The 24,695-nt window shown below is 63.0% G+C and overlaps 3 protein-coding genes across 4 annotated transcripts; 2 read left to right on the top strand and 1 right to left on the bottom strand.

Moving 5' to 3' along the window:
- The first annotated feature begins 727 nt into the window (after window positions 1-727).
- On the top strand, window positions 728-9,367 carry TPRN (taperin). Its single transcript, XM_066255621.1, is given in 5 exon segments — window positions 728-809; window positions 812-2,658; window positions 8,424-8,685; window positions 8,776-8,882; window positions 8,979-9,367. Coding segments are annotated over 5 exon segments (2,346 nt in total). The 5' UTR covers window positions 728-742; the 3' UTR covers window positions 9,042-9,367.
- A 1,294-nt stretch (window positions 9,368-10,661) lies between these two features.
- Window positions 10,662-12,527, bottom strand: SSNA1 (SS nuclear autoantigen 1). The gene is made up of 3 exons (XM_066254595.1): window positions 12,410-12,527; window positions 11,676-11,875; window positions 10,662-11,226 (listed from the first exon to the last, which is right to left on the bottom strand). The coding sequence occupies exons 1-3, from the start codon at window positions 12,459-12,461 to the stop codon at window positions 11,119-11,121; spliced, it is 360 nt and encodes a 119-aa protein (XP_066110692.1). The 5' UTR covers window positions 12,462-12,527; the 3' UTR covers window positions 10,662-11,118.
- Window positions 12,528-12,612: 85 nt separating this feature from the next.
- On the top strand, window positions 12,613-24,050 carry ANAPC2 (anaphase promoting complex subunit 2). Of its 2 annotated transcripts, none has more exons than XM_066255632.1 (13): window positions 12,613-12,761; window positions 13,038-13,660; window positions 14,925-15,057; window positions 16,016-16,190; window positions 16,998-17,117; window positions 17,679-17,796; window positions 18,306-18,487; window positions 18,722-18,863; window positions 19,376-19,451; window positions 19,537-19,740; window positions 23,200-23,329; window positions 23,504-23,739; window positions 23,821-24,050. In XM_066255632.1, exons 1-13 carry the CDS (start codon window positions 12,654-12,656, stop codon window positions 24,031-24,033), a joined length of 2,460 nt encoding a protein of 819 aa, XP_066111729.1. In that variant the 5' UTR covers window positions 12,613-12,653; the 3' UTR covers window positions 24,034-24,050. The 2 variants fall into 2 exon arrangements, with proteins under 2 accessions (XP_066111729.1, XP_066111728.1); XM_066255631.1 differs by having other exon boundaries at window positions 12,623-12,782.
- The last annotated feature ends 645 nt before the right edge of the window (window positions 24,051-24,695 follow it).

The following is a 24,695-nucleotide window of genomic DNA, read 5'->3' on the forward strand; positions in this document are numbered from 1 at the left end:
TTGCCTGCGGGCAGGGAGTCCCCGTTTCTCTGTGTCTCCTCACAGCTTCCGCACTCCCGTCCACGCTTGGTGGGCCCTGGGTGGCCAAGTATGGGGTAGAGCTTCTCCGAGTCTGAGGAACACAATCTGTTTGGGCTGCCAGCAAACCCAGGGGTTCGAGAACCCAATTCCTCAGCACTGCTGGGGCTCCAGCATTGGCATCTCTGCTAAGTTTCGCGGGGTGACCAAGAACCGCAGGTGGGCAGTCCATGGACCTGGAGGGACCTGGACCAGGGTGCGCGAGGCTGGCGTGCAGCCTGTGCTTCGCCCACGGGAGCGGCGGGAGCCTTTCGGTCCTGGGCAGACCCTTCTTTCACAGCGTTTTCAGCGGGGAGAACTGGCGGGCTGGGTGCTGGCACGAAGAGGAAGGACCTGGCATGGCAAAGGTCACGCGCAACCCGAGGTGCAGGGGTCGGTCTTTGGCTGCCCGCCAGGACCCGCCCCCGTCAGGCTCAGCCCCCCACGCACCCAGGGGCTTGGCGCAGAGGCGGAAGTGAGGGCTGCAATGAGCTGCGCGAGGTTTCGGGGGCGTGCCCAAGGGGACCTCCCCCAATGGAGGCCGGCTCCGCGGCGGGCGCTGTCCAATGAAGCCCTCGGGAAGGCGGGGCAGGGAGAGCCTTTTCCAATGAACGGGGCCGGCCATCCTCTCCTACCGTAGGTAGGGCAGCCTGGCGCGGGGCGGGTCTGAGCCGGCCTTCCCCCAATGGGCGGTGGCCGCGGGGGGCGTGGCCGCGGCGCGAAGGCCGGCGGCGGGCGGCGGCCGCAGTTCCCAGCGCGCGCTGGCTCCGGCGGCCGCTCCGCAGCATGGCTGGCCTGGGGCGGCCGGGCCCGGGGCCCCGCGCTGCGCTGCCCGCTTGGAAGCGGGAGATCCTGGAGCGGAAGCGGGCCAAGCTAGCGGCTCTGGGCGGGGGCGCGGCGCCGGCGGCCGTGGCGGGGGCGGCGGGGCCCGCGGAGACAGCGGTCGAGCGGCTCGTATTGGCGGATAGCCTGGGCCCGCTGCGCGAGAACCCGTTCATGCGGCTCGAGTCCGAGCGGCGGCGCGGGGCGCGGCGCGGCGGGGGCGCAGGCGGGGCGGGGGCGCGGCCGGTGCAGCAGCTGCTGGAGCTGTACCGCCGCGTGCCGGGCGTGCGCACCATCCGCGCCGACAACATCCTCATCATCGAGTCGGTGCCCGGCTTCCCGCCCGCCTGTCCCGGCCCCGCCGCCGGCCCGGCTGCTCACATCCGCGCCGCCGAGGTGCTCGTGTACGAGACGCCCGTCTACGAGGCGCCGCCGCCTCCCGGTCGTGTCAGCCGTCTGCTCCAGAAGTTCGACCCCCCAGCCGCGCCGCGCCGTCGCGGGAGCCCGGAGCGCAGTCGCCCCCTGCCGCCACCGCCACCGCCGCAGCCGCCGGTCTCCGGCCAGGCCACCTCGCGCGTGGGCGAGCGCGTCGCCTGCTTTGAGCCAGAGCGTCTCTGCACAGGCCCTGGGGCTCGACGCAGCGACTTCCTGCAGAAGACCGGCAGCAACTCCTTCACAGTCCATCCCCGGGGCCTGCACCGCGGCGGGGGCGCTCGCCCGCTTCCCAACGGGCCCGCGGCCCCGGAGTCCTGTGCCGGTGCTGCCAACGGCCTCGAGGGCTCCGCGCTTGGGCCGGGCGAGTGCAAGCCAAAGGTGGAGTCGGGGAAGCCCCCTGCCCACCCGTCCTCCAGCCCCGGGACCCCCAGTGCCACTCCAGCCGCTCCCCCGGCCTTGCTCACGCCCAGCCCTGTCAGTGCCACTCCCAGCCAGCGCCAGTGGGTCTCCTCGGCCACCAGCGCCAACAACTCCTTTGAGATACGGCCAGCTTCCAAGCCAGATTTGGACACAATTCCAGCTGGGGACCTGCAGGCCCGGGCCCTGGCCAGCCTCCGCGTGAACTCCCGCAATTCCTTCGTGTTTATCCCCAAGTGCAAGGTCTCTGGGGCCCCTCCTCCCCAAGGGAGGCAATACGTGGAGCTGCCAGAGGGAGAAGTTGTCTGGGCCTCCCAGCGCCTGCAGCAAGGAGCCCAGCTGGTGCCTGGAGCGGATGGTGTGCCTGTTCGTGGGAGAAACCCCTTGGGGGTCCAGCAGGGGGCTGGCCCCAGGCCAGCCACTGCCCTAGTGGACCGGGCTGTTAGATGGCAGAGGCCATCCTCGCCACCCCCATCCCTGCCCCTGCCGGCTACCTCCGAAGCTGAGCCTTCCCAGGGCTTCGGGGTTTCTGGCTTGGCCAAGAATGGCGGGGAACCTGGGAGGCCAGGGCTGCCTGTCACCTTCATCGATGAGGTGGACTCGGAGGATGAGGTCCCCCAAGAAGCCAAACTGCCCTGCTCTGGGGCCAGTGCACCTCCCCAGTCCCATCCATCTGAGCCCCTGCAGCGAGGTGGCAACACCTTCACGGTGGTGCCCAAGAGGAAGCCAGGGGTCCTGCAGGTCAATGGGGAGCCTGGGCCACAGGAGGCTGAAGAAGTGGAGGCTGGCAGGCTGGCAGAGCCCCCTGCTGTCCTGGGGACTGCGCTGAAGAAGCACTATCCCACTGTGCATGAGATAGAGGTGATTGGTGGTTACCTGGCCTTGCAGAAGTCCTGCCTCACCAAGGCTGGGTCCTCAAGAAAGAAGGTTAGTGATGGGAAGCAGGGTCACTGGCCAGGAGGTAAAGAGGTGATGGGTCACATGTGCCCTGTTCCCAGGATACCTGGCCTGGGTGGGGGACTGCTTCTGTGGGGATCACATGAGAGCTCCAGGAGGGACTGAGCTGGGGGATCCCTGGCCTGGGCCCCAGTAGAGCCCTAAAGACGGGCTTTGGGGAGGCTTATTTACCCTGTACCTCAAAAGGCTGGTGTGGAGTCCAGCCAGTGCCTCTCTGTTGATTCTTGAGGCTTTGTCTGGGATTGGCTGGACAGGCCTGTCTCACTGAAGGTCCAGTTGGGAGAAAAGTCTGGGCCTGGTGGTTCCACTGGTCACCAGGTAAGAGACAGTAGTCCTGGCACGATCTCCTGGACTCCTGGGCTATTCAGGTGGCAGATGCCAGGACAGAAGTGGGAAGGGGCAGGAGGCCTGTGGTTTGGGTGTGGCTGGATCCCTGTCTTACCATCCGTCTAGGGGAACAGTACTGGGAGCCACTTGGAAGGGGGTTCTCATGTCCCCAGAAGGTGTGCCAACCTGGAGTTCAGTACCTGGTCTTGTGAGAGTGTTTCTTGAGCTCTTCTTGTGTGCCAGGCTTAGTCTGAGCCTGGGGTGCGATCTTGGGGAGAGATGAGGGTGACCCCCTTGTTGGAGAGGAGAAGCCTAGGGTGGAGAGAGACCCAGGTACCCCCTTGTTGGAGAGGAGAAGCCTAGGGTAGAGAGAGACCCAGGTACCCCCTTGTTGGAGAGGAGAAGCCTAGGGTGGAGAGAGACCCAGGTACCCCCTTGTTGGAGTGGAGAAGCCTAGGGTAGAGAGAGACCCAGGTACCCCCTTGTTGGAGAGGAGAAGCCTAGGGTGGAGAGAGACCCAGGTACCCCCTTGTTGGAGAGGAGAAGCCTAGGGTGGAGAGAGACCCAGGTACCCCTTGTTGGAGAGGAGAAGCCTAGGGTAGAGAGAGACCCAGGTACCCCCTTGTTGGAGAGGAGAAGCCTAGGGTGGAGAGAGACCCAGGTACCCCCTTGTTGGAGAGGAGAAGCCTAGGGTGGAGAGAGACCCAGGTACCCCTTGTTGGAGAGGAGAAGCCTAGGGTGGAGAGAGACCCAGGTACCCCCTTGTTGGAGAGGAGAAGCCTAGGGTGGAGAGAGAACCAGGTACCCCCTTGTTGGAGAGGAGAAGCCTAGGGTGGAGAGACCCAGGTCCAAGGCCAGGATCCTCACTCCCTGCAGCCCTGCCCTGCCCTGCCTGGTGGCCCGGAACCCTCTGGGCACAAGGAAACGTTCCTCAGATTCTTCCTGGTCTTTTTATTGTCTGTCTCTGGCTTGGGGCAAATTCCAAGGATAGCTCCTTGTGAGCTGTTAGCAGGCAGGGGGGCAGGGGTGCTTTTCCTAGAACCGTGGGGCAGAGATGGCACTGGTTCCGGCACTGGTGGGCCTCTCCTATAGCTGCTGGTGTTTAGGAGCCACCTGTAGCCACCTCTGCCTCAGCCTCAGTTTCTCTGGGGTCATGAGGGTGGTGAGGTGCCTGCCAGGCTTGCCACCTCCTCCCTCCGTTTGCTTCCTTTTGAGTTCCTGCCTCAGCTTGGCCTTGACACCACCTCTCTTCCTGGTGTCATTCTTCTCTGCTTCCCTGGTGAGGGCATCGGCACTCCCTGCCAGCACCCACTGCTGGTCAGGCACCCACGCCCAGTGCCTACAGTGCCCTCTGCCTTGCCTTGCCCGGCCTCCTCTTTTGGGTGGCAGGCCATGACTCTCCCCGTGGTCCCTGCTCCTCCTAGGCACAATCCACCCAGCAGCCAGTGGTAGTCTGGCCGCCAGCCCCATCCTGTGTTGGCAGCTCGCCTGCCTGCCCCTCCCTCTTCTGCTTTCTGACCCTTGACCCCAGCTGCACTGGGAGGCCGTCCTCCCCCTGCTGGCCCAGGAACTGGTGGTGATAACAGTAACCTGCTCTGTGGATGAGGAGAGTGAGGTCACAGAGCTCACAGGACGGCTTCTGTTTCTAGAGCTGCTAACCTGGCTGCCCTTCCACTGGGCGCCCGGCTTCTTCCTGGGCCTGGAGGGCTCAGCCCAGAGCCTGGTCATCCTGCGCCCAGCTGGGTAGAGCTGTGGGGGTCACTCATGGGTGGGTTGGTGTGAGCAGGGCAAGGTGAGGCCCTGAGGGCCAGCAGGGGAAGAAGAAGTGAACAGAGGAAGCAGAGCAGCCTGGGACCGTCTCCACGCTAGCCTGAGGGGTTTGTGGGTCCAGATGGATGATGCCTGGCATGGCCAAGTGGCCTGGCTGGGGCTCTGCCATAGCAGCATGACCCTGCTGGCAGTGACTTCCTGCCTGGGCATGCACCAGCTGCCCCGCCCAGGGTGAGCTGGATGCATGTTGGGTGGGATGGAGGGGTGGGGCTGCCCAGCTCTTCAGAGCAGCCTGCCAGCCAGTCTCGGGCTGCGTCCATTGTCCCTTCTGTCTATGGACCCTGTGTCCTCCGCCCGCTGCCACTCCCGAGCCTGGGCCACCAGGCCTCGTGCTTACCCAAACCCCTTCAGCCAGCCTGTGGTTGGATCACTGCCCTGCTCCCCCCATCTCGTGGCAGGGACATGGCAGGCTAGAGGCCAGCAGGACCTTGGGGCCAGCTGTCCACTTTGACCCCTGCATGGCTGGCTGTCGTGGGGCGGCGGGAGAGGTGTTGGTGCCTTTTCCAGGGGACAGGTGCGGTGGGCTCTGCCGGTGGGCTGTCGAGGCAGCAGGGTCAGCAGATCTGGCCCCTGGCTGGTACCTCACTGGAGGGTGTCTGCCCCTGGTTGGTACCTCACTGGAGGGTGTCTGCCCCTGGCTGGTACCTCACTGGAGGGCGTCATGCCCTTGTGCAGCCTGGAAGGTGGGGGCTCCTGGCCTGCCCGTGCACCTGGGAGGCCGGCTTGGCGGGCACATGTCCCCACTTAGTTATCTCTCTGCAGAATCGCAGATGCTCTATCGCTCTCTCCCCGAATGGCCAAGGTGGGGCTGGCTGCTGTTGGGCCTTGTGTCCTGCTTCCTCTCACCCCAGCCGGCCCCCAGCCTGTCTGGTGGGTGGGGCTGCGCCTCAGCTCTCCATGCCCACCTCCCATGGGGTTGGCACTGTGGGCCTCCCCTTTGTGAGGTGCCACCTGGCCAGGCTCCTGCCTGTCTGGTGGCTCCTTTCCCTCTCCTTTGCTCTCCTTTCCTTTTCATCTGCTGGTCCTCTGCCCAGCCTGAGGATGTCAGTGTCCCCAGGGCTTGATCCTCAACACGGGCTGTCTGCCCTCGCCTCACCTTCCTTGACTAGTACCCCAACAGCCCGACTCGCTGGTGTGGCCTTGGCCCTCCTTCTTCTGTCCTCGGACCCACAGTACCACTGCCCTCTGGGCTTGTGCTGTCACCTCCCTGCCAGTGTGGAGCCTTGTACCCTCCTGCTGTGTGGGGCAGGATACTGGGCACTGTTGTGGCTGGATCTGTTCTCATCTTCCTTCCCCCCACCAGCTCTTCCTGCAGGTGCCCCTAAGTGGTCTTTCTAGGGCCCAGAGGGGCAGGCCTGGACCCTGCACTGCTCAGCTTCCCTGCTGGCAGGTCTGCCCTGGGCTAGGGGCTCTACTTGACTGGGGGTCCCCATCGTGGGCAGCTGTAGGAACTTAGGCAGCGGCTGCGTGGGTGGTCAGAGCTTGGGGGATGGGAGCCAGCCAGGACCCACCTGATGGCTGTGTCCCGTGCAGCGGGCAAAGTCCCCAAGGACAGGTGACTAGGTGTGTGCCAATTCCAGTTCCACATTCCTCTTCCGCCTGCCCAGTGTGTGGAAGCTAGCCACCCCCCAGCAGCGTGAGTCACAGGGCAGCCTGTGACCTGAAGACGAGCACCCACAGGAGGAGGCTGCTGAGGATCGTGGAGACGGGAGCGGATGTGGGGTGGGACCCAAACCAGGCTCCAGCTGGGAGCAGGCAGGGCCTGTGAGCACTGCCCTGCCCTGCCCCCACCTGGCCAGGCTGTGCCAGGCTCAGTGCCTGCGTATGCCCAGCCCCCTCGGTCTCTCCACTAGGAGCTAGTCATGTGGACTAATGAGGGCAGGCTAATCCGGCCTGGCCCTGGCAGCCAGCCCTTCCTGTGTCCGCAGCGGTGGGGGATGGGCCCAGAGGACTCAGGGTCTTCAGGGATAATGTCATGTGTCCAGGGGTGACTGGGGTCCCTGTTCACTAAGGGGTCTTGGGGCAGGGGGAGGCTTCTGCTGGCAGCTCCATCTTGCCTTGGGCTCCTAGAGGATCTGTCCCTGAATCCTGGGGTGCCAGTCTCAAAGAGCCAGGCAACTCCTTCCCCCAGCTGACTGGCAGTGGACGGGCACACGCGGACACTGGTGGTCACCCCCCTGGGCCAGGTTTCTGCCCTGCTTGACTCCTGGGGCAGGAGCAGAGCAGAGTGAGGGAGTGTGCCTCCCAGTGGCAGGAACAGACCTCTCGCTCCTGGTTCTCCCTGACTTGGGTGGTCTGTCTCTGCCCCTGACCACTTGTCTGGGCAGGTGACTGGGGCAAGGGGCAGCGGAACTGGGCCTCGACTTGCCCAGCAGGTGTCTGTGTCTGAGCCTTGCTGAGATGGGAATCCCAGGAGCTCGGTGGCAGGATTGGGTGCCCACCTGAGCAGGACTTCGTGTGCGTGTGTGGCTAAGAGAAGAGAGGGTGGAGTGTGTCCTCCCTGTTTATGGACGCTGATGGGTCCTATGTGTCCCCCGAGGCCAGGGTCTGGGTCCCTCTGTTGCCCTGGGCCACCAGCCCAGTCTTCCTGTGAGGCCCCTCCCTGTCCTGCGGTCCCTGGGCCCCATAGTTCTCTGCCTGGGGGCCCGGCTCCTGCCGGCTCCTTCCAGGGGAGGAGGAGGAACCTGAGCTGGCTGCTGGTGTCCTGTGCCCGGAGTTTAATATTTCGAGCTCCAGCAGGACTGCTTCCATCTGCTGCGGGCGAGCCGAGTATTCATTACCGACTGCCAGGCCTGGCGGAGTCCTGCTGAGCAGGCCTGGGGGCTTGCGGCTCGGGCGTGAAATTCTGGGTGGAAGAGGGCCAGATGGGCAGCCCAGGCGGGAGGAGTCACTGATCCCACGCTCAGTTCAGCCTTAGACTGGCGCTGACTCAGTCTGTAAAATGGGGTGATAGCACCTGGTACTGCTTTCCTGGAGCTTGCATGTGGCCGCCACCTGGTTTCGGCACCTCGTTCAGGCCCTTGGGGACCTGGCCTTTGGTGTACCAGGCCCTTGCCCAGCAGTGGTGGTCTGTGCTGAGCTGGGTGGGCAGGACCCTCCAGGTCTCCAGCAAGCTGGGACATGAACTTGGCTCTGGAGAGAGGCCCCAGCCAACAGCAGGAGCTTCTAGGAGCCTAGGATGTGGGGCCCCCAGTGCAGCCTGACCTGTACTCTGCTCCTGTGTGGAGCCAGCAAGTGAGAAGAGGTGTGGCTGGTGCTCTGCTCCCAAAAGAAGGCTGCCCTTTGACCCTTTGAGCTGCCTTAGGCTTCCGGAGACTGTGAGGGTGTTGGTTGGGGCCTGGTCTCTGGGAGGCATTACTTGGGGTGATGTGACCCTGGGCCTTGGGTGCAGGTCTTTGGGCACAGTGGTCCTGGGTGCCTGTAGGCAGCCAGACCCAGTCCTTCTGGGGGCCTACAGGGTCCAGGTGGAGGGCTCTTCTCTGATGGGAGGCAGCCCTATCTCAGAGCCTGTGAAGGGATCAGCTTGAGGACCGTGGTGGCCAGCAGCAGGCCCTGGCTGATGTGCTTTCTGCCCCTAGATGAAGATTTCCTTCAATGACAAGAGCCTGCACACCACGTTTGAGTACCCTTCCGAGAGCTCCCTTGTGCAGGAGGCAGAGGCTGAGGCTGAGGCTGAGGCTGAGGTGGAGGCCGAGGGGGATGGAGAGGAGGAAGAGGAGGAGGAGGAGAGGCCCGGCTTAAACGGGGCCATGGAGAAGCCCTTTTCACTCTTTCTGCCCCGAGCCACATTTGTGAACAGTGTGGCCCCCGAGAGCCCTCGCCTGCCAGACGGCAGCTCAGGTAAGTACTTACCTGTCCAGGTGGGCGGCCCAGGGGGTAGCCTGGGCCACATCTTTATGTATTCACACATCTACACATTCGACTGTACAGGCCTGTCCAGCTACACTCCAAAGCACTCCATAGCCTTCAGCAAGTGGCAGGAGCAAACGATGGCACAGGCCCCAGGCGAAGTGGAGCCTTCGCAGAAGGAGGTCATGGTGAGCGGGGTGGGGGGGGGGTGGCCAGGCACTGGGTGGAAGCGGGTCTCTAATGCCTGGACGAGTCTCCCATTGACTGCCTTCCTGCCCCTTCAGCTTACCCCCGCCAGTCACAATGACCTCTCGGACTTCCGCAGCGAGCCAGCCCTCTATTTCTGACCAGGTCCGCCAGGACGGCCAACTTCACCATCATTCTGCACACCCTCTTCTGCCCTGCCAGGCCCTGTCCCCCCATAACCCTCCCTCCCTTCCTGGGGCACTTGGGGCCATCTGGGTCTCCCAGCCATGGCTTGGGGACAGGGTCCCGCTGGTTGGGTGTGTCCATAGTGAAGGACTGGCTCAGATGCCTGTCCTCTACAGGACTAGAAGCCTCCCCGGCCCACCCCCAGCCCCGTGGCTGAGCTCAGCCTGTCCCCTTTGTGATGAATGGATGTTTGTTCTTGTCTGTGATGATGGACTCAATAAACAGCACTGGACGAACCCGCCTCCTTGTGTGGTCCTCAGCCTGAGGAGAGAGGTGCAGGGCTGGGGTCGGCAGGGCTCCACTGAGGTGCTGGCAGCAGACAGGAGCCCACAGAGGGTGTGGGGGGGGGCAGCTTGGGAGGTGTTCCCGGGTGCCCCCCACCTCACAGTGCTGGTTTGTCCCATAGCCCATTACTCTCCTTGTCATCCCCTTGCCTAGAAGAGGGGCCTCCCTGTCCATGTCCCCAGTCTCTGGGGCAGCCCCTTTTCACGCAGCGCTGGCACCGTGGGTCTGCTCTCTTAGGCCTGAGATTCCGTACCCATGGGCCTGGACTGCAGGTGGTAGGGGTGGGTGTTAGAGCTATTGGGTCTGAAGTGATTTCCCTGAAAGGCCAAGAGCCTGGGAGGGGACCAAGGGCAGGGCAGGGGATGGGGTGCTCAAGAGATCTCTCCCGTTTGGCTTGGAAAACTCCCTGACCCATGAGTCTTCGAGCTCCCTTGGAGTCAGTGCTAGTAGCTAGCAGGGAAACCCAACAGACCCTGGGAGGTGACAGGAGAGGCAGAGCTGCCTGCTGGGAGAAGCTCCAGATGGCTTGGCTGCCTGCTCAGTTGCAGTGTGGAGCCAGAGCCATTTACAATCCAGACATTGAGGTTGTCCCTCCTGGAGAATCCAGGATTGGGGTGGGGGGAGGGTGTTTTTGGTGTTTTCCTGGGAGGAGTGGGCCTGGGTTTCTCTGGACTTGGATTCTCAACCTATACTTGCTTGCCACACACAACCCCACACTCCCGCAGCAAGCAGTTGCAGGAACCCTACAGGGGCTGACAGGCCAACAGAGATGGACCTAGAGAGGACTCAGAATGGAGGGCTGGGCTCTAGCCTACCTGCAGAGCTGGGAGTGGGAATAGCTGGTGGGTAGCCAAGGAGGGTGGGAAGCAGTGATGCCACTGGGCTGAGCAGCTCTAGAGTCACGGAGCTGAAGCACAACCCTTGCTGGGCTACCAGATCCCAGAAGGACATCTCCCTATGTCAGGCCTTGTGCTGGACACCAGGGGGTGGCAGGGACCAGAACTAGCAGGCAGAGCCCCTCAGTGAAGTCTGGTCTGCGTGTGCTGGAATCAGGTGAAGGGGCCACGAACAAGGAGAGAGGGTGGGCAGTGCAAGCGTCCTAGGTGATACTCAGGGACACTCGCAGCTCTGCCGCTGAGGGGAGAGAGGCCCTCCTCTCCACCCCACCCTACCTCATGGAGGAGCCACACTGGCTCTGGGAGTATCCGACTGCCCCACTCCTGACAGGGCAGACAGCAGGATAGCACAGATCTTTAAAAAAAAGACAACCTTTATTGACAGTCATGGCCACTAGGGTGAGCCCTGAGGTGAAGGAGGGCCCATCCCTTATCCACTTGCTTGGCCTGGGCACCTGCTGGCAGAGGGACAACATGAGGGGACCCCCATGTTGCTGAGACTGGAAGCAGGGCCTTCCTGCAGCCCAGGGGGGCGTGGAGACTTCAGACAGACCCAGAGCAGAGGTGACCCAGAGCCCGCCATCCCTGTTGCCGCTGTGAGCACATAGCTAGGACCCCCCACGTGGTGGGCTGTGCCTAGGTCTTTCTTGCTCCACCCAGGGGCAGTGGAAGTTGGCAGCTGCCTCTCTTAGCACCTGAGAGAGTGAGAGAAGGCAGCTGCTGCCACAAAGACGCTTTGAAGACAGACTTGCTGGGAGCCAAGCTGTTGATGGGTGCGGTGCAGAGAGACCTCTGCCCACCGGGGGCCTTGTCAGCTGTCCTTTCCTCCACTGCTCTTCTGTTCTGAAGCTGTGGCCTTGGCCAGGTTCCCAGCTTGTCTCTTCAGGACACTAAGCAGAGTCTGTGAACTCTCCAGGATCTGGAGACAGAGACGTAACGGTGGCTATGTCGGAAATTCCCACAACCCAGCCCCCTCACATGGCTATGGCAGAACCTGGCCATGGGTGCTGTAGGACAGGAGCAGCCGAGAGGAAGCCTCTGAGGGAACAGGAAGGGACAAGGTCGAGAGGGCCCTTTTGCCCCAGAGTCTAGCCCAAAGCCCCTTCCTCGCCACCCTGGAATGCCAGCCAGTCAGCTCTGGCTCCTGCTGCCGCTCTGCCCTTCAGTCTGGAGCAAGCCACATGGTACTGAGTACAGTGTACAGAACAGAACTGGCGACACGCAAGGTCCCCACTGATAGCTGGACCATCACTCCCTGGTGGACTTAGCCATGCTACAATCCTGTTACTTCTAAGTGTGGGTACCTCAGGCCAGAAATGCCTGGGGACTTGCCTGGCACACAGATCCCTGAGCTGCCCTGAGCCCCACCTTGAGATAGGCGGCCTCTGTCTCGGCGATGGTCTGATCAAACTCCTCTCGAGAGGCGATCTTCCGTCCCAGATTCTCATCAACTCGGGCCAGTTTCTCACTCAGCTGCTTCACCTCATTCTGCAGCCGCTGCTTCTCATCCTCCTCCTGCTGGATCTGCCGGCACAACTCCTCTCGTTTCTGGAACAGCTCCTCAATGCCTGGGGTGGGCCGAAGGGGCAAGGGTTGTGGGCACGGGGCAGGAAGGACAGCACCACCCTACCTGCTCTGGAGCCCACTGTTTTTGTAAGACACAAGGGTAATGAATGCAGAAACCAGGTGCCGGCTGAGCCAGACCAGTGTCCTACCTTCCAGGAGTCTCACGTTTATAAACAAAGTACCGGGAGCTCCAGTGTCGCAATCGGTCAGCGCGCGGTACTTATAAAGAAAGTACCGCACGAGACCACCCGGCGCGAGGCCGAAATCAATACGTACTCAAACCATTCGTTTCTTTTCTTTCTTTTTTAATTTTCTTGCTCACGCCACAGATATCCAGCACTGGGAGCGTGGTACACCGTGGCTGTGCGCTGGACAGGTCCGAACGGACTCCGCGCCATCCCGGCCGGGCCACCCATGCTCCAACAGTACAACAAACTCAGCGATGCGCCGTTGCCCGGCTACAGCCTGAGCCTGCAAGCCGGCCAGCCCCGCGCCCTCCCCGCTTGCCCTGCGAGCCGCGCTGCGCGGCCGCTCACACTTTACGAGCTCGTTGTTGTAGTTCTGCAGCGCCGCGCCCTGCTGGGTCATAGCCGCCGCCCTGCGGTCCCTGCCGCTCCAACCGCCGCTAGCGCCGCCGGCGCCTGCGCAGTGCCACTAAGCCGCGCGCCCACCGGCTAACGTCACCGCGGCGCGCCTCTCGAGGTGCGTCATCGCCGCGCGCGCGCGCGCCCAGGCGTGCGTCATCGCCGCGCGCAGCGTCGGAGGAGCGGGTGGGTGCCGATGGCGGCGGCCGCGGCCGAGGTGGGCCCTCCCGGGCCGGCACAGGAGCTGCTGGCGGCCTGGAATACCGTGAGCACCGGGCTGGTGCCGCCGGCCGCGCTGGGACTGGTGAGGCCCGAGGCGAGGACGGTGGGTCGGTGCGGGGTTCCCGGGACCCTGTGCATTGTGTTCACCTATGACTGCCTCCTTCTTTCATTTCTTCCTTCCTTCCTTCACATCCCGCCTCGTTCGGCTCCCCTGTCCGCCCGGCCGCGGACGAGGGGCCGCGGGGTGTTCGCTTCCTCTCCTCCGCTGTGTGCCTTCCTCACCGTTCCCCACCTGTCCTCGCCCTGCCCACCTCTCCGTGGTGTTGTTCCCTTCTCATCCTATTCTTCTGCCCTGCAGGCGTCCTCCCGGACCTGCGGCGCAGTCCCCCCGAAGGAGGAGGAGCTGCGGGCGGCGGTGGAGGTTCTGAGGAGCCACGGTCTGCACTCGGTCCTGGAAGAGTGGTTCGTCGAGGTGCTGCAGAACGACTTGCAGGCCAACATCTCCCTCGAGTTCTGGAATGCCATCTCCCAGCGCGACACCTGTGCGGACGAGCCCCAGTGCCTTCTGCTGCTCCTGGACGCTTTCGGCTTGCTGGAGAGCCGCCTGGATCCCTACTTGCGTAGCCTAGAGCTCCTGGAGAAATGGACCCGCCTGGGCTTGTTGATGGGCACGGGCGCCCAGGGGCTGCGGGACAAGGTCCACACGACGTTGCGGGGTGTCCTGTTCTTCTCCACTCCCAGAACCTTTCAGGAAATGGTCCAGCTCCTCTATGGGCGCTTCTTGAGAGTCTACATGCAGAGTAAGAGGAAAGGAGAAGGGGGCACTGACCCGGAACTGGAGGGGGACTTGGACAGCAGGTATGCCCGCCGCCGGTACTATCGGCTTCTGCAGAGCCCCCTGTGCGCGGGATGCGGCAGTGACAAGCAGCAATGTTGGTGCCGCCAGGCACTGGAGCAGTTCCACCAGCTCAGCCAGGTCCTGTAAGTACTTGTACCGGTGCGCCCAAGCCCCCGTTCCTCCTGACTCTTGTTTGTTCCTCTGGGTCCAGCTGGCCTCTGCAGAGAGCTGGCCAGCTGGCTGGGGTCTCTGCCACCTGTCCTGATAATCATGGACATGGCAGAGGGAGCGTTGCCAGGGCCTTTGTGCTATGAATTTAACACGTGTTGTCCTTGACGCAGGGTTGTGTGTTTGTCCCTCACGCTAGCCCAGGGTTTCACACTTTGCTTGTGCTAAGATCCTCTGTGATCCCAAACTTCCTGCCGAGTTCAGCTGTGCCTTTTGTAGGCTTTATGGGAAGAACGATGTTCATTCTACCCTGTAGTTGCAAAAGGTGGGCTTGCTGTTTCTTCTCTGTAGCATAGTTTGGAGTTTAGGCCAGCAAGCTGGGCAGGCAGATTCCTCTTTAGCCTTCTGAAAAGGAAAAGATTTTGTTGTTGGTGTTAGAGCTAGGTCCCACCCTCTGTGGCCACTTATAACAATTTTATCCTGTTGAGTGAAGTGTGGGCTTCTTGCTGGGTCCATCCCAGATGAAAGTTACACAGAAGTGTTCTTACTCATCTTCTTATGACTCTCTTTGCCATGGTAGACCAGGATTTGTCCTAGAGGTCACCCGCAGTGACACTCATACGTCTGTGGCCAGGGTGGCGATGCGTGTAGACATAGTTTCAGAGTCATTTCTAGGAGATGAGGCTTTGATTCCTGAGAGCCACACAGGCTGCTCACACGGGGAAGGCCAGCGTCCCAGCCCAGGCCCAGAGCCAGCTGGGGAGGGCAGGCAGTGCCTCGCCAGTGCTCCGTCCTCAGGATCCCTGGCACGGTGCCTCTGTTGGAGAGTTGTGACGACGGATGCTCTGGTCTCGGGGCGGGGTGTGGATGCGTGTGCTCTGCGTGCTTCACACGGATGCTCTGGTCTCGGGGTGGGGTGTGTACGCGTGTGCTCTGCGTGCTCCACACGGATGCTCTGGTCTCGGGGTGGGGTGTGTACGCGTGTGCTCTGCGTGCTCCACACGGATGCTCTGGTCTCAGGGTGGGGTGTGTACGCGTGTGCTCTGCGTGCTCCACACGGATGCTCTGGTCTCGGGGTGGGGTGTGTATGCGTGTGCTCTGCGTGCTCCACACGGATGCTCTGGTCTCGGGGTGGGGTGTGTACGCGTGTGCTCTGCGTGCTCCACACGGATGCTCTGGTCTCGGGGTGGGGTGTGTACGCGTGTGATCTGCGTGCTCCACAAGCAAGCTCTCCTCTAGGCACAGGCTCAGTCTTCTGGAGCGGGTCAGTGCCGAGGCCGTGACCACCACCCTGCACCAGGTGACCCGGGAGAGGATGGAGGACCGCTGCCGGGGCGAGTACGAGCGCTCCTTCCTGCGCGAGTTCCACAAGGTGAGGACGCCCCCTTCAGCCCCTGGGGACCAGGGGATGGGTTTCTGGCCAACCTGGCATGCTGGCTTTAGATGCAGCCAGGGACTCTGATGACCCAGGCCTCACTGGTGGTTGGCGCTGTCTTGGTGCTGGGTGGAGGCCGGTCCTTAGGGTCCCGTCTTGGTGACAAGCAAGGAGGAGCCTGTGCTCAACAAAATCTGTGCAGAGTCGCATGGCTGGAAGCAGTGCCTCGGACGCTGTGCCCCAAGGAGGGGCCTCAAGGTGCCCGTGCTGTTGGAGCATGGTCTGAGACTCTGCTCTGGGCCCTCTGGAGTTGTGGGGGAGCTAGGACCAACTGTGGGGGGCTTCGCAGCCTGCTCCCACTTCCCAGTTATCTTCCCCACTGCTTCCTAGTATCTGCCGCCTGAGGGTGCAGATTAGCTGTGATGTGGGGGTGGGGGTGGGGAAGGATTCAAAGCTGGTGTCCTTCTGACAGTGGTCTAGAGTGGGTGTGGGTCTGGAGGCCTGGTTGGGGTAGCCATGCTGCCCCCAGGTTGCAGAGTGTTTGGAAGGTATGTGGGGAGATGTGTGTGTCCTGGGTCCCTGTGGTGGGATCTCCTGTAGGTTTCCATGTTTGCCCTCAGAAAAGTGTTCACTGTACACTGAGCAGTTGCATGTGGGGGCTCGCTGTGTGTGTGGTCCCCAGATGTGTCTGTGTCTGCCTCTCAGGAGGAAGTGAGCCCATGCTCTGTGCCCTATGTCAGGGCCACTGTTGCACGTCAAGGGGCGGGGGTTGCATTGATGGAGGGCCTGGGATGCCCCCTTGGGGCCCACCCCCTTGCTGCTTTTGATGTGCTTCTGGCCTCGGGGACTGCCCAGGGCCCAGCCAACAGGGTGCATATCTGGGCAGCTTGTCCCTGCCTCTGTTCTGGGTCATGCTGGGCTAGGCCCCCTTCCTATGCCTGTGCTTTCCCAACAGTGGATTGAGAGGGTGGTCGGCTGGCTGGGCAAGGTGTTCCTGCAGGACGGCCCTGCCAGGCCTGCATCCCCAGAGGCTGGGCCCACGCTGCGGCGCTGGCGCTGCCACGTGCAGAAGTTCTTCTACCGCATCTATGCGGGCCTGCGCATCGAGGAGCTCTTCAGCATCATTCGAGGTCAGCCCCGCCCACCCCTTCGCCCACCCACTGGACCCCCGCCTGCCTTGTGCCCTGGCCCTGCAGCTCCTAAGGGTGGTAAGGGATGCCTGGGGGGTGCTGTCTGGGGAGGAGCTGGCCCGCCCCCACAGGGTCGCTCCCCTAGCCCAGTGTCTGAATCATGGCCGGTGTTTGAGAGGAGCTGGCCCGCCCCCACAGGGTCCCTCCCCTAGCCCAGTGTCTGAATCATGGCCGGTGTTTGAGAGGAGCTGGCCCGCCCCCACAGGGTCGCTCCCCTAGCCCAGTGTCTGAATCATGGCCGGTGTTTGAGAGGAGCTGGCCCCGCCCCCACAGGGTCGCTCCCCTAGCCCAGTGTCTGAATCATGGCCGGTGTTTGAGAGGAGCTGGCCCGCCCCCACAGGGTCGCTCCCCTAGCCCAGTGTCTGAATCATGGCCGGTGTTTGAGAGGAGCTGGCCCCGCCCCCACAGGGTCGCTCCCCTAGCCCAGTGTCTGAAGCATGGCAGGTGTGTGAGAGGAGGTGGGCACAGTGCTTTTAGCGTCCAGCCCCTTCTCCCTCTGTCTCTCGTTCCTGCTCTGGACTGGCCCTTCAGTGCTGTGTCTCCCTGCCCTTTCGGGTAGTGATGGTCAAATGTGTGGGCACCTGAAGGCATAAGGGAGACTGTTGGCACTGAGCGGGGGTTCCGTGCTTCAGGTGTGGGCCTGGGTGCTCACCCTCCAGGCCCCACTGCCTGCGTGTTCTCTGGCACACACACTCCGTGTGCATCCGTGTGTGCGGGTGCGTGTGCGAGGGCTGTTCCTCTCCACAGACTTCCCAGACTCCCGGCCAGCTGTCGAGGACCTCAAGTACTGCCTGGAGAGGACTGACCAGAGGCAGCAGCTGCTCGTGTCCCTCAAGGCTGCTCTGGAGACACGGCTCCTCCACCCCGGTACAGGCCAGACCGCCATTCACCCCCAGGGCCCAGATCTAGGAGCCTGAGGGTCCAGTCTCCCGGCCGCCTGCAGGGTTGCGGTTAGGGGGGCGGTGAAGAAGCAGTTTTGTGGTCCTGGCTGGGTAGCTCAGTTGGTTAGAGAGTCATCTTAACATGCCAAAGTTGCAGGTTTGATCCCCGGATCAGACATACACGAGAATCCACCAATGAATCCACAAAGGAGTGGAACAACAAACTGATGTTTCTGTTTCTCTCTCTCTAAAAATCAGTGGATTAAATAAAAAGAGAAACACTTTTGGGGGGTTGACCTGGGGGTGGTATGGTACATAACCCCAGGACACAGACTGCTTGATGTTGGGGGGACTCGGATCTGGGGAAGCTCTGAGAAATCTCATGTAAGCTGTGGCGCTGGGGGGGGAGCGGCTCCCTGCAGGTCGATGTCCTGGGAGTGAGGTCTCGGTGGCCACCTGAAGGCCACCTGGACAGCCTGTGCCTGCCTCGAGGTCCTGGGCTTGTCCTGGGCACAGCCATCATCTCCAGCTTCCTCTCTTGCTGTAGGTGTCAACACGTGTGACATCATCACCCTCTACATCTCTGCCATCAAGGCGCTGCGCGTGCTCGACCCCTCCATGGTCATCCTGGAGGTGGCCTGTGAGCCTGTTCGCCGCTACCTCAGGTGAGCACTGTGGGCACTGCTAACCCCTCCGTTCGTGCGGCCAAGGGGACACCAGGGACACTGTCTTCCTGCTGTCCCTGCTCAGTGACACCGTGCCCCCGTCCCTTCTCCTTTTCCAACACAAAGAGGTGCCCCGGCTGACTAGACTCTGGCTGACGGGAGGAGTGGGGTCCATAGCAGGGGCCAGACTTGGTTAGAGAAGGTGCTTGAGCTGCCGCCCTGAAACCTCTCGGGGGCCGCAGGGCTGGGCAAGGCTGTGCGGTGCCTGGAACTGCCCTGATCTCTGCCTTTGCCTCTTGGCAACAAACGGCCCCGCCCTGGGTGCATCTGGACATCTCAGCTCCTGCTGCCACGAGGGGTGGTTTGTTTTATTTTAGGGAAGTCCAGCGGGCTTGTCCTTGGCCTGGGGCCGGGGCGCTGGCTGTGGGGTGGGGGGAGTGGGGATGTGTGCCTGTGGTCAGGCAGGCAGTCATGGAGGCACCTGAAGGCCAGCGCGCTCGCACGGGCAGGACGCGGGAGGACACGGTGCGGCAGATCGTGGCTGGGCTGACGGGGGACTCGGACGGGACTGGGGACTTGGCGGTCGAGCTGTCCAAGACGGACCCGGCGAGCCTGGAGACTGGCCAGGACAGCGAGGACGACTCCGGCGAGCCCGAGGACTGGGTCCCCGACCCTGTGGATGCTGACCCAGGTCTGTGCCACCAGCCCTGCCAGCTCTGCAGGGTGGGGAAGGTCCGGCTGGGTGGCTCTCTGGTCTTCAGGGTTTGCCCTATGTGCCTGAGGCTTGAGGAGTCAGAGGCCAGTGCCCCAACTAGCTTGGCATCCCTACCTGGGCCTCATAGGGTCAGCAAGTTGGCCTCCCCACCCAGGTGGTGCCGCCTCTGTCCACTGAGGTGCCAGGGACACCCCCTCCCTTCCTGCGCAGGGAAGTCCAGCTCTAAGCGGCGCTCCTCGGACATCATCAGCCTGCTCGTCAGCATCTACGGCAGCAAGGACCTGTTCATCAACGAGTACCGCTCGCTGCTGGCCGACCGCCTGCTGCACCAGTTCAGCTTCAGCCCTGAGCGGTGAGGCGCCAGCAGCCACCCCCACACCGTCTCCGACAGCCTGCTGTTGGCCCCAGCGCTGCCCCGGGTCCCCTCGGCTGGCGGGCACTGCCCTGGGAGGGCGGGGAGCAGCCCCGTGCGGGGGGCCTTGGGCACTGTGCTGCGGGTGCTGGTGGGTGGTGCCGCTGCAGCCCTGACCTGGGAGGGCGGGGAGCAGCCCCGTGCCGGGGGCACTGGGCACTGTGCTGCGGGTGCTGGTGGGTGGTGCCGCTGCAGCCCTGACCTGGGAGGGCGGGGAGCAGCCCCGTGCCGGGGGCACTGGGCACTGTGCTGCGGGTGCTGGTGGGTGGTGCCGCTGCAGCCCTGACCTGGGAGGGCAGGGAGCAGCCCCGTGCGGGGGGCCTTGGGCACTGTGCTGTGGGTGCTGGTGGGTGGTGCCGCTGCAGCCCTGACCTGGGAGGGCGGGGAGCAGCCCCGTGCCGGGGGCACTGGGCACTGTGCTGCGGGTGCAGCCCTGACCGGCATCCTCCTAGGGAGATTCGCAACGTGGAGCTGCTGAAGCTGCGATTTGGCGAGGCCCCCATGCACTTCTGCGAGGTCATGCTGAAGGTAGGCGCGCAGGCCCCGCCCACCATCAGCTGCACCCCAGCCCCACTCACCCAGCCTCCCTGAGCCTGCCCCACGGCTCCCCCAGGACATGGCTGACTCCCGCCGCATCAACGCCAACATCCGGGAGGAGGACGAGAAGCGGCCTGCGGAGGAGCAGCCACCATTCGGGGTCTACGCCGTCATCCTGTCCAGCGAGTTCTGGCCCCCCTTCAAAGACGAGAAGCTAGAGGTGCCCGAGGACATCAGGGAGGCCCTGGAGGTCTATTGCAGGAAGTACGAGAAGCTGAAGGTACAGCCCACACCTCCCTGGGCGGGGCTGCAGCCTGACTGGGAGGCCCTTCCCAACGGGCAGTGTCTGGTCCTGCCGAGCACCTGGGCGCCGGCCACCTCCGCTGGCACACGCGGTCCTTGCTGTCCCCTCCTGACGCGTGTCTGTGTGGAGGTGAGAGGGTGCTGCCCGCGTTCTGCGTCCTGGCTGCCTCCTCTGTGTAGCCGAGTGTGTGCATGTCCTGGCATCACCCGCGTCTTCCTGGCAGCAGCCTCTGCTGCTCTGGGTGGCCCTGTCCCTCTGGGCTTCCTTTCCCACCGTCCACTCTCTGGCCTCTGAGGACTAAGGGCTGGGGGATTGCCTTGCCCCAGGGAGAGCCAGGCTGCGTCTGCTGTGTGGGTCCGTGCCCAGCAGCCACCTCCAGGGAGTCTACAGATTGCTCTGGACGTGGTGCCCTCTGTGCCCCTGCCCTGCCCCTCTGTGCCCCTGCCCCTGCCCTCTGTGCCCCTGCCCTGGCCTAGAAGCTGCTTTCCTGGGTCTCAGAGCACTGGATGACCAGGATCGAGCTGTCTGTTGCTGGGTCCTGGGGCACAGGGCTGGGTGAGCCGTACATGGAGGGAAGGGGCAGCGTGGCCGAGGCGTGTGGCCGGCAGTCCAGGGGGCAGGTGTGGGCAGGTGGAGCCTGGCGGAGGGGAGAGCGGGTTCAGTGGCGTGGACGGCCCTTCCTTCCAGGTAATGGTTCAGCAGGGACTTGTTAGGAAAGAGGAGAGGGGACACCTGTCCCAGGTTTCTGGGGACAGGCGGAGGAGTGGGCTCATGGGTCCCGAGAGGATGCTGGGCACCCACGCTGGAGATGAGTGGAGTCGGTGTCCAGGTGCAGACTCTGGGCCCAGGAGGAGCGGGCTGCCCTGGAGGTGGGAGCCAGCGGGCGGGGCCCCGGTGCCTCAGGACGCAGTCTCAGGGTGGGGGCAGCTGGGACTGGGGGGCTGGCAGGGGTGGCGCCCCTCCAGGTGTGCTCTTCAGGGGCTTTGGGCCTTGTGCATTGCCGTTACAGGTAAGGAATCCAGCTCCTGAGGGAGGGGGGAGCCTGTAGGCCCAGTCCCTGGAGGGGCTTCCTTCCAGATGTGGAGAGTGGGAGGCCGTGTTCCTGTTCAAGGGCACGGCCACTAAGCGAGTCTGCTGCCTGCGTGGCTAGAGAGGCAAGGGCAAACCCAGGCCCGTGCCTCTGCCCCCCCCAGCCGAGCTCCCCCCAGCTGTGCTGCACATGGGCAGCACTGGCGTGCTGGCTGGAAAGGTGCTGGCCTTGGGTGGAGCCAGGGTGCCTGGCGGCCATCTGCTGGTGCGCCCAGCAAGCTGCCGCCTTGGCTCCCGTCCTCTGGGCGTGGGGCTGGTCCTCACTTTTCCCTCAAGAACTGTGGAAGCAGTTGGAGCAGCACTCGGCCCAAGTGGCTGGATGTGTCCTGGGGTAGCTGTAACAGAGCCAGGGACGGGCTTCAAACTGCAGCACGTTTGTATCTTAGTGATGGTGCCTGAGGTGTCACAGAGTGAAGGTGCCACGAGGCTCTGCTCCCTCTGACGGGTCCAGGCGAGGGTCCCTCCTGCCTCTCCCAGAGTCTGGGGGCCTGTGGTGTAGGAGCCACGCTCCAGCCTGTGCTGTTGCGTGGCTTCTCCCCATCTCTGTTGCGATCTCCCTCTTAGGAAGGTATGGTCCTATTGGGTAAGGGCTCACTCGACTCCAGTGTGACCTCATCTCATTCCCCATAAGGCACGTTCTGAGGTACTGGGGGGGTTAGGACTTGGAACATCTTTCGGGGTTCACAATTCAGCCCATGAGAGTCCACCCTTTGGGTCCCCAAACTCATGTCTTTCTAACATGCAGAGCATGTCCAGTCCATTCCACCATCCCCCAGGGTCTTACCCACTCCACTACCAACTCTCATGTTCCAGATCTCATCTAGATACCCAACTCAAAAGTCCCAGCTCTCAGCAGCTACATAGCACGTGAGTCAGGCGAGGATGGGACTTGCCTGTGACACCAGACAATAACTGCCTTTCAAGTGTATAATTGTGGGGAAGACGGAAGGAGGAAGGGAAGCAGAGGGGCAGGGCACAGGCCTCAGCGTGTCAGACACGGCTTGAAGCTCCATCAGTTTTGACGGCAGAGAAGAATCATTGGCTGGGTGCTGTCCTTTCAGCCTGCATGGTGGCCCCGGCTGCCCACCAGCCTCTGCACTACAGAGATAGCTCTGCCCGCCGGGCACACACTCATTCAGCTAGCTGTCGCCCTCTCAGTCCAGGCCTGCCGCATTGCCACGGGTCAGTTCTCAGCAACCTGCTTGGCCCCCGTGCAGGGCGTCTGAGACGCAAGGCAGGGCCCTCGCGCCTCCTCTGGACCCCTTCTTGGCCTCGGCCTGAGGCTGCTGGCTGGTTTCACCGTGGCACAGCCCAGGTTTTGGGCCACACTCCTGGCTTTGTCCCCAGAGCACACAGGAATGTCCAGATTATCCGGTGCTGGGTCCTTGTGTTAGCCAGTTTCTTTCTCATAAGGAGAAACCAGGCTGCCCTTCCCCACCCCCACCCCCTCCCCCTGCTTGGTAATTTCAGCTAAGTGTCGAAGTTCAGCACCTGCAAGTGCTGCTTCCACCCAAGAGAATAGCTCGGCCAGGTCTCTGCCACCTTTCCTCCAAGTTCTGACAACACGTGCCTGATTTTGACAGACCTCTCACCACAGTGATCTCTACTGTCTGTGTTCCCAACACCTGTCTCTTCAGGGCAATCCCGGCTTTTGTGAGCAAGCAGCTCAAACTCCCGGCCTCTGTCCATCACCCAACTCCACGGCCACCTCCCCATCTTTAAGTATTTGTTATAGCTGCCCCCCCTTCCTGGGACCAGAACCTACTTCCTGTGGCTGCCATAACTAAGTGCTACAGGCCAGGTGGCTTAAAACAACATGGACGATTGTCTGCCCTGGAGGACGGAGTGGGAGGTGAAGGTGTCTTGGGGCCCGGTGCCCTCTGAAGGCTGTGGGAGGGAGTCTTCAGCCCCTCAGCTCCTAGTGGTGCAGGCCAGCCCCGTGCTTGGCTTGTGGACGTGCCTGGTCTCTGCCTCTGTCTTCACGGGGCTTTTTGCTGTGTCTGTGCCTTACATGTCCTTTCTCTCACAAGGACACCGGTCATGTTACATGAGGGCCCAGTCTACTCCAGACTGTCCTCAACTTAAACTTGCAACGGCCTGTTTCCAAGTCAGGTCACCTTCTGTAGTTCTGGGGGTGAGGACATATGAGACATGGTTCAGCTTCTAACAGGTGTCCTCGTTGGGCCCTCATTGTTACATTGTGGTAGTTGGGGGTTGGGACTCAGAGCCCCCCCCACACACACACACTCCCCCTGCTACTGCCTGCCTGCCTGCTTAGGGTGGGGGAGCAAGTCAGGAAGCCCTTTCCTCAGCTGGGCTGCCTGTGCTCACCGCCGCCTTCCTCAGGCCATGCGGACCCTCAGCTGGAAGCACACCCTGGGCCTGGTGACTATGGACGTGGAGCTGGCGGACCGCACCCTGTCTGTTGCGGTGACCCCTGTGCAGGCTGTCGTCTTGTTGTACTTCCAGGATCAAGGTGAGCCAGCCGCAGCTCCGGGCCTGGGCCTCACCCTTCTCTGTTGGGGAGGGGTGGGCAGGACTTGGGCAGCCCCTTCCTGTCTCCTTCCCGAAGGGGCCTGGCGGGGCTGATGAGGCAGGGGAGGGGCGGCCTGCCCGTCTGCCCAGTGTGCTTGCCCATCTGCCCACACAGCCAGCTGGGCCCTGGAGGCTCTGAGCAAGGTAGTGAAGATGCCGGTGGCGCTGCTGCGGAGGCGGATGTCGGTGTGGCTGCAGCAGGGCGTGCTGCGGGAGGAGCCCGCGGGCACCTTCTCCGTGGTGGAGGAGGAGCGGCCCCAGGACCGCGACAACATGGTGCTCATTGACAGCGACGACGAGAGTGACTCGGGCATGGCCTCCCAGGCCGACCAGAAGGAGGAGGAGCTGCTGGTGGGCCGGGCACAGTTGGGCTGCGGGAGCGGGGAGGCGGCCGCGGGGGCGGCCTGGCTGACGCAGCCGCTGTTTTCCCAGCTCTTCTGGACGTATATCCAGGCCATGCTGACCAACCTGGAGAGCCTGTCACTGGAGCGCATCTACAGCATGCTCCGCATGTTTGTGGTCACCGGCCCCGCGCTGGCCGAAATCGACCTGCAGGAGCTGCAGGCCTTCCTGCAGAAGAAAGTGCGCGACCAGCAGCTGGTCTACGCGGCTGGTGTCTACCGTCTGCCCAAGAGCTGCAGCTGATGCCCGCCAGGCCCTCCCCACACAGTCCCCACCTGCCTCTGCCCTGTAGGAGGGACAGCCCAGCCCCCTCCCCCCGCCTGGTCACCCCTCCCCCCACCCCTACCACCACACCCCTGCCCTGTCCCCGGAGTGCGGAGTAAAGCGGATGGTTCTTCATCCTTTCCCTGTCCCGGTGGCTTTGTGGGCCCCCCACAAACACGTGATCCAGGTCTCCCTCCAGACTGCCTCTCCGCTGCAACCTGGCAGGGAGAGGAAGCAAGTGAGGGAACTGCAGAAGAGCCCGGGGCCGCACACCTGTGCTTGGGCTCTGAGCCTGAGGGAGTTCTGGCACGTGGGCATCTCCGGGCCCGCAGCTCAGGCAGGAGCCAGCGCGCTGTGTTTTGGAGGCCCTCGAGCCCTCCGCCAGGCCTCCAGCTCCGGACTCCTCTGGCCTTCAGAAGGAGCGTTGAGGTCACTCTCTCTGCCCAGCCTAAAGGTCCAGACCCCAAGTGCCGGGCGAAGAGCCCCAGGGCCGCTGCCTGGACACGTGGGTCCATCAGAATGTCTGAGGTGTGCAGGTGGCTGAGCACCTGCTAAGTCAGAAACTTCCTGCAGCCCCAGCAGGAGGAGCTGCCTTGTGGGACATGTCCTTGTGGTGAGAGGGACTGGACATTTGCCCTCCT

The sequence above is a fragment of the Saccopteryx bilineata genome, chromosome 2 (assembly GCF_036850765.1).
Source record: "Saccopteryx bilineata isolate mSacBil1 chromosome 2, mSacBil1_pri_phased_curated, whole genome shotgun sequence".
Classification (NCBI taxonomy): Eukaryota; Metazoa; Chordata; class Mammalia; order Chiroptera; family Emballonuridae; genus Saccopteryx; species Saccopteryx bilineata.

Bases quoted from the DNA above. Each gene is read 5' to 3' on its own strand.
- SSNA1 (XM_066254595.1), bottom strand. From the start codon at position 12,461: ATGACCCAGCAGGGCGCGGCGCTGCAGAACTACAACAACGAGCTCGTA. The intron at 11,876-12,409 runs GTGAGCGGCCGC...GGCCCACCCCAG, and splicing joins CAACAACGAGCTCGTAAAGT to GCATTGAGGAGCTGTTCCAG. The intron at 11,227-11,675 runs GTGGGGCTCAGG...CTCTGTCTCCAG, and splicing joins CAGAGGCCGCCTATCTCAAG to ATCCTGGAGAGTTCACAGAC.
- ANAPC2 (XM_066255631.1), top strand. From the start codon at position 12,654: ATGGCGGCGGCCGCGGCCGAGGTGGGCCCTCCCGGGCCGGCACAGGAG. The intron at 15,058-16,015 runs GTGAGGACGCCC...CTTTCCCAACAG, and splicing joins TCCTGCGCGAGTTCCACAAG to TGGATTGAGAGGGTGGTCGG. The intron at 19,452-19,536 runs GTAGGCGCGCAG...CGGCTCCCCCAG, and splicing joins TCTGCGAGGTCATGCTGAAG to GACATGGCTGACTCCCGCCG.